The following is a 17,931-nucleotide window of genomic DNA, read 5'->3' as shown; positions in this document are numbered from 1 at the left end:
CGAAGTGACATTTACTTAACACGTGTAGTGCTATTTCTGAAACTTTCGTTCCTTCGGCTATATGGGGCATACTCTGATATTGCGACACTTCGCTACGGGGTTCGCTTGTGAAGGTCACCCGTGAGCATGGCGGAAAAACGAGTACTGTATGACGTCGACGCAGTGACGATGGAACGATGGAGGAACGATATCGATGGGTCGGCAAAGGTGGTACAACTACAGCGACATGACGACAATAAGATGTCGATTCTTAAGATGTGATAATTATGTAACGACAACGGCAGGACGATAGGATGAGGACAATCAGATGACGAGAGCCGTACTTCGATGATGACGTGACGACACCGGTATGACGGCAGTCAGGTGAAGAAGCTGGGATGACCATGGTGCCATGGCGACAATGGCGTGACAACGGATGAACGATAGCATCCGGCTAACGACAACGCATTGAAGACAATGACACGACAACGACGGCATAATGATGATTGAATGACGGCGGTATGATTAAGATAGAATGGTGAATAAGGAATGACGTCGATGGATCGAGAAAGGTGTTATGATGGCGAGAGTGAGATAACGCTACTGAAGTGATGACGATGGTGATAGGGCAGCGTCACGACGATGACACGATGACCAGTACGACGACCAGTTTGTGAAGGCCATGGCTGACGACGTAGGCATGACGAGAGTCGGATGTCGAAGTTACAATGAAGACGATGCAATGACTGCGACTGGCATCACGACGACGGTCTGACAACGAATGTACGACGACGTCTGTGTACGATGGCTCAATGACGACGATGGCGCCACAACACTGCGGCCAGTCTGAACGAGGGATCGAGGGTTTACGATGAATACATTATAAAGCCTGTAATACCAGGTTGGCGTGACGGCGGCTTCATGATTAGATTCCGGTGGCGAAGCTTGTGCGGCGCATCACGACGCATCTGACGACGACGATCGACGGCGACCTGACAGCGGGCGCATGATAGCGACTGTGATTGCTTAGATGATGACAGTATGATTTCGAAATAATGACGAAGAAAGATTGATGTCTATGGAACGACGAGGCGGTATGGCGACAATGGTGAGGCATTACGCAAGGGATGGTAATGATTAAACGTTACTGAAGTGATAGCGTGATGACGGTGCCATGACGACAGTCGGATGACAAAGTCGGAATGACGACTATGCCACGACCAGTAAGGCATCACGATGATGAACCCTTACCTAGTGGCCGAAGCAATTAGGCAACTTGGACCACTAGGTCGGAGTGGAGGGCATTACGAGAGCCAGATCACAAAGCTGGAATGACTATGACTGAACGACCACGACGGCTATGTGACAAGGAATATATGACGATGTATGACGACGACGGTATAACGAGAGACGGATGATCAAGCCGCAATAACGATGGTGCAATGACCACAGCGGCATCACGACCATGAGTCCATACCTAGTGGCCCAAGCTATTAGACACCTTGGGCCACCGGGTGCAGGGTAGAAGGCTCTCACTCTCGTCGTGATCTTACACTCGTCATACCGTCATCGTCACGATGATGGCATGAGGAGAGTAAGATCATGCGTTTAGGTTGCGACGACGGAACGACCACAATGGTATCATGACCAGGACCACATTCCTAGTGGCCCCAAATATATATAATTTCGGCCACTAGGTTGCCGAAAGAGGCTAGTTAGATATACAGCTAGATAGATAGCTACGTAGGCCCAAAGCAGCTGAAGTATGCAAATAATGCTATTTGCAATAAAATAGAAATTGTCGGTGAACGCCGAGCCTAATATTATACCCCTGGTAAATTCCAGGTGTGAATCTATGGAGTGGCCAGTTGCCATGAGCCATGGTTCGAGGCCCCAACAACAACCACAGCAATCTTCAGAGCTCGGAAGGTGCAGGGTTGAAAAGCAAGCGAAGAGGAAGAAGAAGAAGAAGAAGAAGCTGATCCCTTCCTGGTGGCTGGTCGCGCTACCAAAAACATGCCCAAGCACTCCGTCAGGAACCACAAGAAGTCATCGACGAAGAGCATCCCTGCAAGACCCGGAGAGTCGCGACAGAAATCACCATCCGCTACGACCATGGGGCGAATAGATGATCCTGTACCCATGACGTCCACTGATACGTTGGTCTACCTCGAACCACAACCATCAGCGATCAACATGAGCTTTCCGAAGTCGAGGAGAACTGCACTGTTAGCGGCCAAAAACATAATAACGAGGCCGGAAAAATCGTCCACCTCGCCTGTTCACAGCCAACTGAAAAAACCCACGGAATCGCTACCACTGACAACCAGTCCGACTACGGTCAAACCGAAAGAAATTTCGCAACCAGCAATTGAAGCAGCCTTCCCGACAGGGAGACTGGCGCCGTCACTAGCTTCAGAAATGAGCATAGCCGAACCTGGAGAATCTTCACCGTCGGAGAGCTCGCCCACGATGAAAGTTGCGCACACGTCAGCGGCCAGGACCACCGTCATGAACCAAAATAAACCGCTGTCCACTGCGACCACCAACATCTCGACGAAACGTGCAGTGTCGCCACTATCAGTGGCCCAGACCACTGTGGTGGAACCAAACAAACCACTGTCTTTAGCAAACATCGCTTCGGAAGTGCCCGCTGAACCGCGAGCATCCGTCACCGAGACAATGGCGACGAGTCCTAGCGAAATAGCATCATCAATGACCACACTAATCACGACAAAATCAAAACCGCTGCCACTACTGTCGGCAGAGACAGCCATGTTCGAATCGCAAGAACCGCCGACCTCGCGTTTCACTTCGCCCAGCCGTGGCAGGGACGTCGAGCCGACGTCGAGCCTGACCGAGTCCCCGGTGCAAAGCCTGTTCATCTTCGGGCACGGTGGATTCCAGCGGGTAGTGCTAGCCTTCGCCTGCGTGGCTGCGTTCGTGTCATACACGCAGAGCTTCTTGCTCGTTGCGGAGTCGCTGCCCGTGAAACACTGGTGCAAGGCGGACCAGCGACGCGTCTCCAGCTTGGTTGAGTTTTCGGCCGGGCGGATTAACGTTAGTGCACCGAGCTACAGCAACGAAAGCTTGGGCCAGTGCACGCGTCCCGACCCGTCACTGATCGCCAGCACAGGCAGCCCGCGGCAGGTAGGATTTCACAGCAAGTGTCCACTTCTTTTCTGGTATCCCAGCATAAGAAATCTTGCGGTAGCCGGAGAACACTGCCACTCTTGAAGTGTCATGCTGGGTGTTACCGTAACCTGCTTGACTTGAAATAACAACGCATTTAAAGAGGCAAGAGTTTAGCTCCTCTTTTCTGGCCTGCCGAAACTCGTGGCGCGGAGCGTTGGCCAAGACACGGCCTGGAACGTTAGCAGCCAGCAAGTATTCGGCATTCGCTTTCAAGCATGTGAGTGTCAAAGCACGTAGTCTTGTAAAGGGTTTGGAAGCAGGCATTAGAGCACAGCACCTCGCGTGAAGGCACGTACCGCAGTACAAGTTGTACAGCTTAGTCCATTCTTGGAACATCTGATTAGCATCCAATGCTCTGTAACGCCCACATTGTAGCGAGAAACACTACGATAATGTACGTAGATGTACGTCTATTATTGAGTGGCTATTTAACTTTTAATTTGAGCCAATACGATGCTTGAATGACCAATGCAATGTTCCTGGGCGACCTTGCACGTTTGCCCAAGACAGCAAGCTCATGCCTTTGAGATAAGCTACTGCAGCTTCTCCCTCACAAACATACGGCGCTTTGATGTACTTCCGCTCCCTACGCTCTGCACTGCAGCACTGCAGTAAAGATGGGAAGCTAGAGCGGGGATTCGGGATGACAATAAAATCTATCATGGAGACAAGAACAGAACCACAACCCTTTCAGAGTAATATGTTCGCTAATTCTAGAAAAAGGCAGTTCCCGTGGCAGAATGGGAGCCTTTACTGCATGTCACGACGTCAGATTAAGACCAGGTGTCGAGTCGAGATCAAGCGGCAGAAGTTCGAAGACGTGTGGACTAAAATCCGTTAAGTAAACCCGAGTGAAGTGAAGCTCGATTGCTTCGGAACCGATTAGTGCGTCCGTAACCTTTCGCCTTCTAGCTGGAGCTAGAAGGCGAAAAAATCGTGAGTACATATTGAGCCACTGCATTCGGAATGGTCGTAAAGACGGTACATTCGAATGGCTACCACGGAATCAGCCATAATATTTTTGTCAACGAGAACGAACAAAAATGCCTTCTTTAGCTTCATAGCCATGCGCTTATGGGCTGGTAGCTTAAAAATGATAGCGTTTGTTATACAGGGCGTACGAAGCGGACGAATGACATTAAGAACATAGGGCGATCGCTGGCGTTTGCGCCATTGCTTTTATTTTGTAATGACGATTGTTATAGAAGAAAATATAAAAATACTAGCGACCACCGCTACGGATCGCCTCTTCATCTTATTTATATGCTCGGTTTCTTCAGGTAAGCATTCACGTGTGAAAGAAAGAAAACATTTCTGTTGAAATCCAGTGTTCATCGTCTGTTCTCGTAGCGCACTGGTTGACGCTATGCGCAGTGTAATACCCGCGTCACACGGGCGTTTGGAAGGCCTTCCAATCGATAGCCAGTTGACTCAAAGGTCAAGTTCGAGCTGCTACACGGGCGGTTTCGAAGGCCGCCGAGTCAATTCTCTATCGAGTCAACGGAGCGCCTTACAACTCTATCGAAATCTCAATGGCCTTTGAGCAACGGAAACGGAAACAGTGTGAACATGCCCTCTCGTTCAAAGTGTGCTCGTACTATTGGTTGGAAAAAACAACTTAAACCAAAATGCTCTAAAATACTATATATGAGTTATTAATTATTCAACAAAGTATTTTTGCCACTTGATACGTACGAACTGCACATACTCTCGACAACAGCGACATGCAGCGACGCAAGCGTTGCTGCAGTTTCGCAACTCAACAATTTAGAAACTAAACATATATGTATGGCAGTGTATAAACATTTCTTTAGGTGTGTAAAGAATAATAAAAGAAATTATAGTGCTTTTAAGTGGTTTGAATGTTGCTTAACTTTTCGTGACATGAAAACGAAAGTAAAGATCCGCAGCGCCACACAATTTTACGAGAAACGCCTGAACCACTCAACGGCCTTTCGAAAGTGCCGTGTAGCAGCGCGACAACTCCTTTGAGTCGATAGAGTTGTGGCATTTCGAAGGCCGTCGACTGGAAGGCCTTCCAAATGTGGCCGTGTGACACAGGTATAAGATAAATAATGTAGTATTACTTAACGTTGATTATACTTGCGTGTTTTGAAGAAGCGACGTACGTTGTAGAGTGATAAAGTAAAGTTTAAATTATTCCGTAGGTTAACCTGCTGTCAGAAGCAAGTTGCGGGGAGAAGCTTCATTCCAGATCTGTTTGGCCTGAAGCGATCACGTTCAAATCAGTTCCACTGCACTTTTGAGCGCGCCGCTCTCCTGCTTCAGACGAGTTTGTTGGGCTGGTATTTCTTACTGTGGCTCAAGATATTCATTGCTTTGCAGGTGCCGTGCAATCGCTGGGAGTACGACAAGAGCAAGTCCAAGTCGTCCATTGTCGCCGAGTGGGACCTTGTCTGCCAGCGGAAACGGTTGAAACAGGTAAGCAGCGTTGGACGTTTTCAATTAGAGATACAGAAACACCATGAGGCGTACACGGTCTGTAGTTGACTGCATTCGATTTTCATCGGATCGAAATCGGAACTGAAATTGGTGCTGGCAGTAGACACTTATGGATCTTCAGCGCACTCAACTCTTCGCTCCAAAGAGTCACGCGCTTTTCCCGCACCTCAGGACATAATGGAACCCATGTCTGCATGACACGTTGGCAGAGATTACACACAAAGCATGACAGCCCGTGTAAATTAACTGAACAGTAAAGCGGACTGCTGAAAATTTCCCGGAGAGAAGTGAAAATTGCCGGTTTAGACAGCGTAAATAAGAATTTTACTGCTTATGAAAGAGAACATCATAATCAATTGCGTAAGCTCAGAGTGCCCAACCGAAACATTTCTCGTTCCGGTTTTCGTTGTGGTTCAAGAAAAATGGTCCCCTCCCGGTTAAACAGTGGGGCAAAACAAGAATGGTTAAAACTGGTTCGAACCGGTACAAGTTCACTTGCATAACCAAAAAAAAATAATTACAGGAGACCAGCATAATTTACGTTTTAGATCACAGAGTCGTCTAGCCTGCTACTCTTATTTGTAGAGGGAAGGGAAGTAGAGGAAAAGAATCTGCAGAACCCACCACCTCACGATGTCTGTCAACGGCAATGTTTTTAGGATTAAATTAATTAGCAACACAACATATTGCCACCGTTGAAACGGCTTATGCATGAAGCGTGGGCTGTAGCGAGACCCCTCTTTCGCGCTTACCTGATGACAATCGGTGCCCTTTAGCGCCGCCGCTGTGAAGCCTGCGTGTGTGTTCGGAAAAGAATGGAACGTTGCTGCAATAGCGAATGCTAAGACACGCGTAATTTGGCAACCGAACTTTCCTCTTGAACTTCGATGCTGATGATGATTTACTTGCATTGACGTTGAAAAGGGGCGGTGATAATAATCACCTAGCCAGCTGGAGTTATTCAAGTATGCTATATATGCTTTTCATTATAGCATTTTTGTGTACATCATCTTCATATTCTTTCTTCTTTTTCATAACTTCTCTATCTACCTAGTACCGATGCGTACGTTGTAATGACTCATTGGCAATGGTACTAGTGATGTTGCTTATTCGAAAATCAAGGTGAAAAAGGCGTGAAATTACAAATGAGGCAGCATAGCGAGCCACAGCTGCAATCAATGCATGGATGAAATACTGCAGTTGTAGTGTGTGAATTGAAAACGATTGTTTTATGTTTTTCGGAGACCGGAGTGAAAAAAAATTAACTTTCCGGTTCAGTTCCGAACAAAACAACCATTTCTTTCCCAGTTTTCAAAACATTTTTTCCCGGTTTTCGGTACGGTTCTGGTTCGATAACCTGCGTAAGCTACAACGGAGAAATTGCAGACATTTTTCCGCTGCGTCTGAGCTTGCACTATTAATTTAGTAATATCCTTTCAACGTCGAACCCAAATGTTAGCACATTGAAGTTACAATAATCCACTCACTTGGGTTGGCCGTAGTTACACATTTTATTGCTAAAAGTCATTTTAGCAACTGCGGCTTCATTCAACCAATCTCGAAAAATGCCCGTTGGAGCGCCCATATCTCGGGCATTCGTGAACCTTGTCTTCAAAAACACGCAACCTAGACGCTCGCGGCGAATGCGTGGGCCTTATGAAAATATCCGGGATATCCCGCGCACGTGCTTAGCAAGTGCCAACTGAACTATTGGCCCTGGTACTAATATATTTCATCTAGACACATCAATTGTTTTATTGAGCTAGAGTTCTCTCATTCGCGTTTTCTTTCTTTTTTTGCGCGGAAGCGTAAAGGCACGTTCACACCGAAGGCGGAGCGGACAAGCGGATCGGGCCAAGCGGCCGCGGATTTTCCGCTTTGCGGAAAATGCGCGGCCGCTTTGCCGGATCTCGCACGGACCGATTTTTTCCGCGCAGACAAGTTGGCCGCTTTGGCCGCAGCCAATCAGAACCCGACGCGGCGGAAACGCTGGCGAACGAATACAAACGAATGTCTTTCTCTGGGCTTTTCGCTTCTGTTCTTGAAAAGCGTCAAAACGGCAAGTTGGGCCAGTTGGTTCGGATCTATAGTAAGGTTTGTTGCAGCTCAAGACAAGACAGACAAAAGAAAGTATAAAACGACGACACGGCGCCGTGTCGTCGCTTTATACTTCTTTTATCCTTGTCTTGTGCTGCGCTGTAACAAATCTTGAACAGCGACTATACAAGTGGCGAGTAAAATGCCAACGACCTCGTATTCTTCGTCTGAGCTCATCATTTTGCAGAAGTAGATAGCGGACGAGAGCGCGCCAACGCACGACGAAAAAAATATCGAAAGTGCGCGAACAAACCCAAAGTGCCGCGAGATGGCGGCACGTCCCTGAAATTGCTAAAGATATTGCGAGATGCCCCGCCTTCCCGGCAGCGCGGACAGCCAGACAACGAGGCTGGTCTGAACAGGCGCGGGTGCTCGCCGCCTCGCCGCTTTGAAAATCCGCTTGTCCGCTTAGACGCTCCGCTTTCGGTGTGAACGTGCCTTAACTGGCCAACTAGCGTAATCGGCGAATGTTTGTTCAAAGTCTCGAAGGAAGCGGAGGAGGTTGCCATCTGAAGGTGAAGAAAATCGCGCGCCGTGCGCGCTGGGATGGATGGATGTTAAGAGCGTCCCCTTTGGAACGGGGCGGTGGTTTGCGCCACCTAGCTCGGCAAAGCAACGCCACCTAGAGGAAAGCCTAGGTGACATTGAGCGAAGCGGGGAAGGAGAAACGAAGTCAATTGTCACGGAGGAGGGAGGTAGGCGGAGGCGCGCTGGGTTGACCTCGTCTAGCAGTTGCTACAGGTTTTGTTTGCGATGGGGACGTACCGGGTTTGCCTCGTGACAACATCGTGTTCGCGCGCCGTGCTCTGTTTGTGCGAGTGAAACCGTGCGTCGGTGAGCCGGCGACGGCAGATCAATCTCAAGTGCGCAAGGGAAGAAAGCGGGGGAAGTTCACGTCTTCTCAATGAGGGGGGGGGAGGCGTGTCATTCTACGGGTTCCATTCCGGCGGCTGTTGCGTATGGCGCGGCTGCGCGAACCCTGTCTTGAATACCATCTGCGATACGGAGCGTGCAGGCGACTAGGCGCACTTAGGGCCGATAGCTTCGTGTGCGTTATAGCACGTATACGCTGGCGCGTCAGCCGCGTTAACGTGCTGTAACGTCACTGTAACTTTTTTACGCACGTTTACGTGGACGTTCTGTTGTCCGCCGGCTTTGGTTGCTAAGCCATTCTTCTCTTTTAAAGCAAAAGCTTTACTGGTCGCGGAATTGCGATTTCACCGTGGCGGTGCTCCGAGGAGGCACATGACGTCACAACGTGTGCCTCGCCGCGGATATTTCTCTCTCGCTCCCTGGTCACTACTGCGCATGCGCCACTAGTAGCACCAAGCCGCAGGTGTTCCGCCGCTGCGCAGCGCCGCGCCTGGCCGCCGCCGCGGTTTGGTATGACGTCACACCGCGTTCCTCGTCGTTGTGCTCGCCTCCACTCGCTTCGCCAGCTGCGCCGCATGCTTGATAACATGTCGGAGGATTGAAAAGGAGAGTTCGTGTGCACCGCAACCACAGTTGAGGCGGCAGTATGGACGGCGACAATTTTGATAAGCAGGGGGGGAGGCCTGGAATCGACATCGGAACGAGATGAAGAGGAAACGAATCGCCCAGGAAACAGACGAACAGCGCTGAACGATTGGCCAAACGCCGCAACATAGCTAGACAACTAGACTAACCTGGACTTGCAATCAAGAATAACCAAGGCTAACCATGCTATGCCTTAGCTTTCGCTACGTAAATCCTGGCATAGCAGAGCTAAGCCACTGCCATTTTTTTCTTTTGTTTGCGTTTTTAAGCACGTAAATGGATGTGTAAGTATCACGTGAGTACCCTGAATATGCAGCGTTCATGTTATTAGGTCTGTCGGAACATATCCGCGCAATATACGCAAAATGAAGTAGATGTATTAACATTAGGTGCATTTAGGTAAAGAGGAAATACGAGAACGCCTGCAAATTGCAAATTATTTTTGATGAAGAGGCCTGTTGGGGCCAATTGCCGAGATAGTGTACGGATGTGTAGATAGTCTACATTGTAATTTCGTTAATTTGATGCTATAATTATACTAATTGTGCCCGTACCGCTGATTTTACTTACCCTGCGACTAATTCTCGCTTCTTATCTAGTTGGTAGCTGCATTTCGGTAACTTTTCCAGGTTCGCACGACACTCCAAACTAACAAAATTGGCCCTTTCGTTCAGAGGTTACATGATAGCCGTATCCCAGTTTCACCAAACCCACAAGTTGACAGAGATAGGATTAAGGCACTTGCCAGAAGACGGGTAATTAGAGTCCGGCTGCGGCTTTAGTCTTGCAATGGACGTGAAGTTGCTTGACGACCTGAACTGACCCGTTTTTTTGTTCTGGTTCTCGCAGCTGATATGGGTTTGCTTCATGATAGGCGGCGCCGCCGCCGTGCCCACTCTTGGCCTCACAGCCGACATTGTGGGAAGGCGGCCAGTGCTGATAGGAGCCCTGATATTGCTTCTGCTATCCGGTACGGGAGCCTGCCTTTCCAAATCATTGGCCGGGTTTACGGCTCTGCGGTTCGTGTCAGCGGCATCGTCCGGCGCGCTCGACGTTACCTCCACGGTATGCATGCCGGAAATCTTTGGAGTAGAGTAGAGCGGTGATTGCGACTTGTTGGTGCGTCAGGAATGCGTAGGTTGGCAACTCACTCACGCTCACTAAGACTCACTCTCAATGAGACGTACCTATGCGTCCGAGCCTGATTGAGCCCGGATGAACAGATTTTTGGTAAGTGGAAACAGTGCCCGAGTATAAATGCGAGCGAGGGGCCCCGGAATAAAAGAATTTTGGTGAATCTGAGTTCGAGTGAACTTAGCCGAGTTGAATATTGTTAAATCCTAGCTCGAGTAAGCCTCAAACGAACGATATATATATATATATATATATATATATATATATATATATATATATATATATATATATATATATCACCATCATCATCATCAGCCTGGTTACGCCCACTGCAGGGCAAAGGCCTCTCCCATACTTCTCCAACAACCCCGGTCATGTACTAATTGTGGCCATGCCGTCCCTGCAAACTTTTTAATCTCATCCGCCCACCTAACTTTCTGCCGCCCCCTGCTACGCTTCCCTTCCCTTGGGATCCAGTCCGTAACCCTTAATGACCATCGGTTATCTTCCCTCCTCATTACATGTCCTGCCCACGCCCATTTCTTTTTCTTGATTCATATATATATATATATATATATATATATATATATATATATATATATATATATATATATATATATATATATATATATATATATATATAGACCCCGGTTATCACCCCCCCCCCCCATTGTGTCATAAAAAATCTTTGTATACCTGGATTATTTGGACGGATTTCTTTATTTACTTCAGCAAAAAAGTACATCACAAACTATGATAGATCAATAGGCTAAGCTGATGGAAGCCCATAATCATAGGTAGACAGTGGCGCTCGTTTTAACAGGCATGATGGTCTGAAAACTGATAGGAACATGAATAAAAGAAAATACAGGATGCTGTGAACTTGAAGCTAGGCAACAAGAAGAATTTGCTTGCAACTACGCAGGTATTACTACTTTAGTGTTATGCGCCCGGGTATTCTATAATTTCGCACCAGATAATTACAACTTTTCCTTCCGCTGAAGCATGTCGTCGCTGTTCAAAGGACCCAACATCAGATCTCCTTGTTTATATTCATGTGTTAAACACACGCTCACGCATTCTAACGTTAGGCTGTGGATGCAGATGTTTCTCAGTGTCTTCTTGCATTAATGTCACGTTGTCTAACGAGTGCATAGCTAAAGGCTTCCGGCGTTGAGAGACGTTTACAAAGCAGGCTCTACAAGCTACGCTTGACGTTTCTGTTTTTCTAAGACAGGCTTATGGTGGCGGAGTGTGGTCATTCCTCGTCAAAACTTCCCTCTCTCGTTCATTATTAATTCATCGCCCGTATCGCTTTCCCACGCACAGGGTAGCAATTCACATCGCTTCCCGTCTGCCAAAGCTCCATACACCTGTCCTCTTCTTTTCTGTCTCTCTCTTTGTACCTTCTGAAACCAGGTGCTGCTGTTCGAGTCCACGCCATCTGGCCCGCGAGCGTCTTTCGTGGCGGCCTCCGTGAGCCTGGCCACGGCCATTTCCCCCTTGTTCGCCATTGCCGTGAAGGAGATGTCCTCGACCTGGCGCATGCTGCACGCCCTGCTACTGGTACCAGCGCTATTGCTGACGTTCCTGGTGTGCGCCATCGAAGAGTCGCCCCACTGGTGCCTATACAACAAGTGAGCTATGTAGGTTGTCGAAACACGCTCATCTACGCCACCCAATATGGTCAGAGCTTCAGGGGAACGCCAGGCACGTGTTTACACCAGTATGATCCAACCTTTCTTTTTAAAATTTATTCCACTCGATACAGATAATCCCAGAACTGCTACAGTATGACATTAGGCTGAATAGTGGTCGCAGTTCTATCCCGAGGGCAGTGTCATGGTAAGCATAATCGATGTAAACACAAATAAGAGGTTTATAGATGAGGACAGCTTTCGAACTAAGCCGGTCTAGTTATCGATTAGAAAAATCACAAATGAAGAAATATTCGCGTTAATCATTGAAGATGATTGTCAATCTACGCGAAAAGCCTGAACGAGTAAACGAAAGAGTGAACAAGTGAGAGAGAGCGAGCGAACGTTTTCCTTGCTGGATCCGACCAGCGATCATTGACCGACTACCGACGAACCAATGAAACGTCCAAACAGGCAAGGAAACCTGCATACTCGCTTTAAGATTACGGCATAGGATGACCTTAACGGGAAGAATACACCATTTGTACGGAATATGGGAGAACGGGAATATGGGAGAACGCTGGTACCATACGGAGCAAAGTCTTGGTAAAGAAGGTATAAATTCCCTTTTACTGACCATGTTTTTCTGGAAAGACAGCATTTATCTATACGGATTTTCAACTACGTTCTATGTCCTCTTCGGTCATTCTGCCACATTTACGTTGGGTTGAATGATTACGGTGCGCCTTGTTTTCTTTTGTTGTGTGTATTAGGCGGGACTTAATTAGTGCTGCGGTTAGGTACTGAAGAAAAGGAGCCAAGATTCAAGTTTAAGTGAGCCAAAAGGAGCCAAGCATTTTATTATTGCTCCAGATTTGTCATCACCACATCACCACTAGCTGGCTAAAACTCCTAGTCTTAGCGCTATGGCTAAGTCGCTATGATGTTGTGCTGCTGAGCACGAGATCCCGGTCGCGGATCGGCCGTATTTCGATGGGGGCGAAATGCAAGAACGTCCGTGTCCCGTGCATTGGTGGCGCGCTAAAGGTTCCCTGGTGGTCAAAATTACTCCGGAGTCCCTCGCTACGACGCGATTCATAGTCGAATCACGATTTCTGGAAGTAAAACCCCGAAATTTAATTTAGGGCTAATTCTAGTAGACATACATAAATACCCCAGAAAGTGGACGAGAAAAGGGCGCCGCGGTAGCTCAACTGCTAACAGCGTTACACACGTAATCCGTAGACGTGGGTTGGTAAACCACTTGCGGGCAGTTTTTTTCATTCACGTTCATTTCCATTCATGTATAATTTCTTTATTACAACTAACAGCTAAACATAATTTCCCCTATGCTGTCCGTGTCATTGTTGGCTTCCTATGATCCGACTGATAAAAATCGGGCGCATCAGTTTCCCTTCTTCTGGTTCATATATATCACACATGGACGTTGCGAAGATGCCGCTAGATCACGCTGCGTGTACAGAAAGAATCGCGGAAGAGGATCCCGCCTACAGTACACGCCTCATACATGACGCGTTTCGGCAGTGGCCGTATGGCTTGTCGCTACGTTGCTTGGTTGCAGTAACGTCGACAGATATCCTGCGATTTTTGTTTTGTTTTGCAGGAATCGTCTAAGCGCAGCTTTTCACTTTCTTCTTTTTTTCGCAAACCACACGCAGCAAGTTCGACGATGCCGAGCGCGTCATCTTGTGGGCGGCTCGCCTCAACCTCGAGGACCCGGACCTTGTGCGCGACCGACTCGACCGGATCCGCAAGGACGTCGAGTCGCGCGGAGGCGGGACGTTCCGATCCGCGAGGCTTCTACGCTGCATCACGTCGCTGCACATGTGCTCCCGCTGCTTCGCCCTGTTCGGATGTTGGTTCTTCGTGTACATTGCCTACTACGCCCGGGACTACGAGAACCTACCCCCCTGGGTCGGTGCTTTCATCTACACGATAACACTTAATTCAATTCAGTCTGTGTTACAATACCTGCGGTGAAAGGTTAAACAGACAGCTAAACGGACAGTGGCCATTTTAAGTACCGGTAACGAAGCCGGCAAAAGGGGCAGCTTTGCGAAGGCAGCATCTAAGTCAAAAACGACGCGCGCAACTTCGCCCCAAAGAAGATGTCGGCTGAGCAGAATGCCTAGAAGCTCGACGGGAAGGTCGCCTTCTCAAAGCAAAACCTAGTCACGTTTTGTTATGCGCGAATGTAAGTGAAGCTGTCTTTTCCGCAGGTTCGCATACACAAAGTGTTGAAATACAGCAATAACATGTGTTTTCTTAACTTTTCCTTGTTGACCCGAGGGGGAATCGTACCACAGATGAATCTGCCAGATGGATTCAGATGTGTTCCATTCCTTGGGCTCCGAGCTGTTTTCGTAGTTGACAACGTAGACTGCCTATAATGCTGGCCAGAATGGGAACACACCCTCTATTTCTATTCAAGTTAGCTTAATCGAAAACATATTGTTGCGCGTTAGATCGCGTTACTGTGTGCATTTTTCTTGTTTTTTTCTCTCTTCCTTCTCCTTTTATTCCCTTTACCCCTTTCCCCAGCACAGGGTAGCCAGCCGGTATTTACACTGGCTAACCTCCCTGTCTTTCCTTCCCTTTTGTATCTCTCTCTTAATCGAAAACAAATGGTAAACGTTCCCAATGAGCTTTGTTTGCTTATTTGTACATTTAAAAGGCCCTACAGGATTTTTAGCAATACACTTTCTGTGGCGGTGCAATCTAGAGTGCTCTGTTAAATTACTTGCCGTCGATGCCGCCATCGCCCATGACGGAGGCATGAAGGGTCGTACACACGTCACTGAAGCATATACTGATATTTAGACGCTACAAGTTCACGTATATAAGATGCGGGAAAGAGTCGTCAAACATTAAAAACTAAACTTATCTGCCGCGTTTGAGCGTTGATGCACAAGAGAGCGACGCATATTTGTTGTCGTACGTATGCTGCCTGAAGCAACGCCAGTCCAAAGCAATGGAAATGGCGTGTCGGCTTTGGCGACACTGCAAAAAATGCCAATTTCTTTGCAACGGAGTACTAGCGCCATCTGTCCCCACACGACGTCTTTTACCGTAGCGGTTATTGATGGCACGATTGCGCTTTTGCAGGGACATCGCGAGCTCTATGTCTCAGCATTTCTCAACATGAAGACCCAGTGTGAAAAATACCCACGTGATACTTAAAGAAGGGAATTGCGCTAAAAAAAGACACGGACGAGTAAGGACATGGACTTTACTCATGTCCTTACTCGTCCGTGTCTTTTTTTAGCGCAATTCCCTTCTTTAAGTATGTACGACCGACTCGCCCAACAACGTGCTCTCCTGAATTACGTACCCACGTGATAACGCCCGAACTGTTCTTCCCAGTGAGATGAAACGTAGTGGAAGTCTACAACACCATTAACTCTCAGTGAAGTGGGTAAACGGGATAGAAACGGCTACATGTTCGTCCGGAAAAGGGCAAGTCTAGACAGGCCAGGTGCATCATATCAGGCGATGACGTTATCTTCGTTCAATCTACAAGTGTGCTTTAGGCCTCGAAAAGCACCGCGGTGAAAAAAAAGAAAATATTCAAGTGGCCAAGATATAATGGTTTCTGGCTAAGAGGGGGCCTGTTTTTTTCAGCTTCCGAGTGTAAATCCCATTTCCGTATGAGGGGATTAGGCTCTCTATGTCTGCTATATGTGCTTGTTGGTGATTGGTATTATACTGATTTGTTGCCGGGCAGCCTCAACGACATGAACTTAAGAGGGACGTGAGACCACGCATAAAACTGTGTGTTGTCTTATGTGCCTTCTATGTCCCTGTAGTTTAGCTTGCACTGCGACAAACTAGAAGATTGCCATCTCCCTTACTTTTCATGGAATGACTGCCTTTAAGGGCCCCGACTCGCACGCCCAGCTTCAAGCGGCCGTGTGGTTCGTGGTGACCGGCAACTTCCCGGCCATGGCTGTCGCCTACGGCTTGACGCGGCGTCATGGCGGCTTGCGTTCCTTATTTTCCCTGCTGGCCGCCTGCTCCATGATGTCGGCGCTTCAGTCGGCCCTGGTCGCCGCGGGTGGCCGCTTGTCGCTGCTTCTGGTCTACTGCAGCTCCGTGATCATTCTCAACGTCGCCTACGTCGCTCTAGTGGTGCACACTGTCGATGCGTTCCCTACTCCGGTGCGAAGCCTGGGCTACTCCGGTGCGTTCATGTCCGGCAGGATCGGAGCCATGATGGGTGCGCTGTTCCGGGAGTTCGAGTCTATGCCGCTGCCCACTAGCTTGATACCCACGGCTGTAACGTCACTGGGTCTGCTCGCTTTCGCGGTGTATATTGTGCTCGCGCCGCCTACTCCGACGGAGTTGATCGCGGACGAAGGGTCACCGGTTGTTCGGGACAAGTCGGGCGAAGTGATTTCGTCAGAGGGCAGCCCGATGTCCTGGAGGGTGCACAAGAGGCAGTCTCCTACGGAGTCGGTGCATTCAGAGTATAAATGAATGCCTTAGTAGTAGTGTTGCGCGTGTCTGGCTCCTTCCACGAAACTTTCTTGATGACCTGTGTGGACCTCAAGATATTGACTGTCATGACCCCGAGAACTGACAATAACCGTAATGTTACCCTGCGCTTCTGTGCCAAAGCGCAGTTTTGTGTGGTGAACTTGGCACGCTCATTGCTAGGGGCCATCAAACACGTGTCGATGTTAGTTGGCCACGTTTTTGTGATTATTTAGTGTATCGACGTTTAGATGGAAGTTGCGAATTGTCCGTGTTGGAAAAGACACGTAGGTGTGTTTATGGATAAGACTTCGTGCCGTGAAGTTTTGCTCGTGCTTCTGTATCAGGGGCGCGCACAGTAGTGTGCAAAATGCGATACACCAACGCGCGCTGTTTGACACAGAACTGATGCTCCCAGAGTGCTCATACGTTCTGCAGCTTTGTTGCAGGCGATTTGTGAGGTCTACTGCGTCACCGTTTCACAACTGAGAACATGCTTAAAATGCAACAACCTTCTCAGAGAGACCAATTCAGTGCTGCCTTGTGGGAATGCCAATGGAGACTTTGCACGGCGACAACTTCGAATAAACAGTGCCAAGAATGTAGGTTACTCGGGTAACCTGGCTTTTGTGCAAACTGTCGCTGATGTGCTGTGTTTCTCCTTAAAATTTAATGTGCGATAAACGCACTATGCCTTGCAACAGGAATAGCAACCTTCCATGCAGTATACGCACGTTTTTTCATACAAGGGATGGACGGATTGCGTATCTGCTTCCAGGAACACGTGTTAGAAAAATTGCGAATGCCTGCACGGCCCTCAATCTCCGTGGCCAGGGTGAGACTGACCGCTAACCTGAATTTCGAGCCATCATTCGTCTTAGCGGCTAATCTAAATTTGAGAAAGAGCTCGCACTGACGAATACGTGATGCTTCATGTCGATTTATCTCTATATTATCTAAAAGATCAGGTATAGAGTTTCGCAGTAAGATCACTAAGGGTGAAATCTTTCGCTGCAACCATTCAGCTAGCGCGTGAACTTCGCTTGCTGCAAGAAAAATTTACTACGACATGGCTTTGGTTGCTTCAAAAGGCACATTGCAGCGCCTCGTATATTTTTCCGAGTAGTGAAAACGCTTTTCTTGCAAGCCTCAATGTTTCGTTCGAGTAACAAGCTACTTCGGGTTCGAAGTTATCTTGATTACGTCATTGCCAGAGCTTATGTCCTGATTCTTAGGAGTATGCATTCCATGAGGTGTAAAGAAAGAAAAAAAAACAGGGATAAATAAAAGACTGCGAGGTTAACCAAGACCGAGCCCGGTTGGCTACCCTGCTCGCGAGGAAGGGTTAAAGGGAAGGAAAGATCACCGGGGTAGTATGTCCTACTCCAAAGAAAAGCTCCCCTTAGCGCCCATG

The 17,931-nt window shown here is 48.2% G+C and overlaps 1 protein-coding gene across 1 annotated transcript; it reads left to right on the top strand.

Moving 5' to 3' along the window:
- Nucleotides 1–4,988: 4,988 nt before the first annotated feature.
- LOC142564124 (organic cation transporter protein-like) lies at nt 4,989–17,728 on the top strand. Its single transcript, XM_075674980.1, has 5 exons — nt 4,989–5,616; nt 10,102–10,317; nt 11,806–12,023; nt 13,703–13,958; nt 15,921–17,728. The coding sequence occupies exons 2-5, from the start codon at nt 10,120–10,122 to the stop codon at nt 16,518–16,520; spliced, it is 1,272 nt and encodes a 423-aa protein (XP_075531095.1). The 5' UTR covers nt 4,989–5,616; nt 10,102–10,119; the 3' UTR covers nt 16,521–17,728.
- The last annotated feature ends 203 nt before the right edge of the window (nt 17,729–17,931 follow it).

The sequence above is a fragment of the Dermacentor variabilis genome, chromosome 11 (assembly GCF_050947875.1).
Source record: "Dermacentor variabilis isolate Ectoservices chromosome 11, ASM5094787v1, whole genome shotgun sequence".
In the NCBI taxonomy this organism is placed as follows: domain Eukaryota; kingdom Metazoa; phylum Arthropoda; class Arachnida; order Ixodida; family Ixodidae; genus Dermacentor; species Dermacentor variabilis.
Note: the sequence above shows the minus strand (reverse complement) of the source record. Positions and strands in the feature narration are given on the sequence as shown.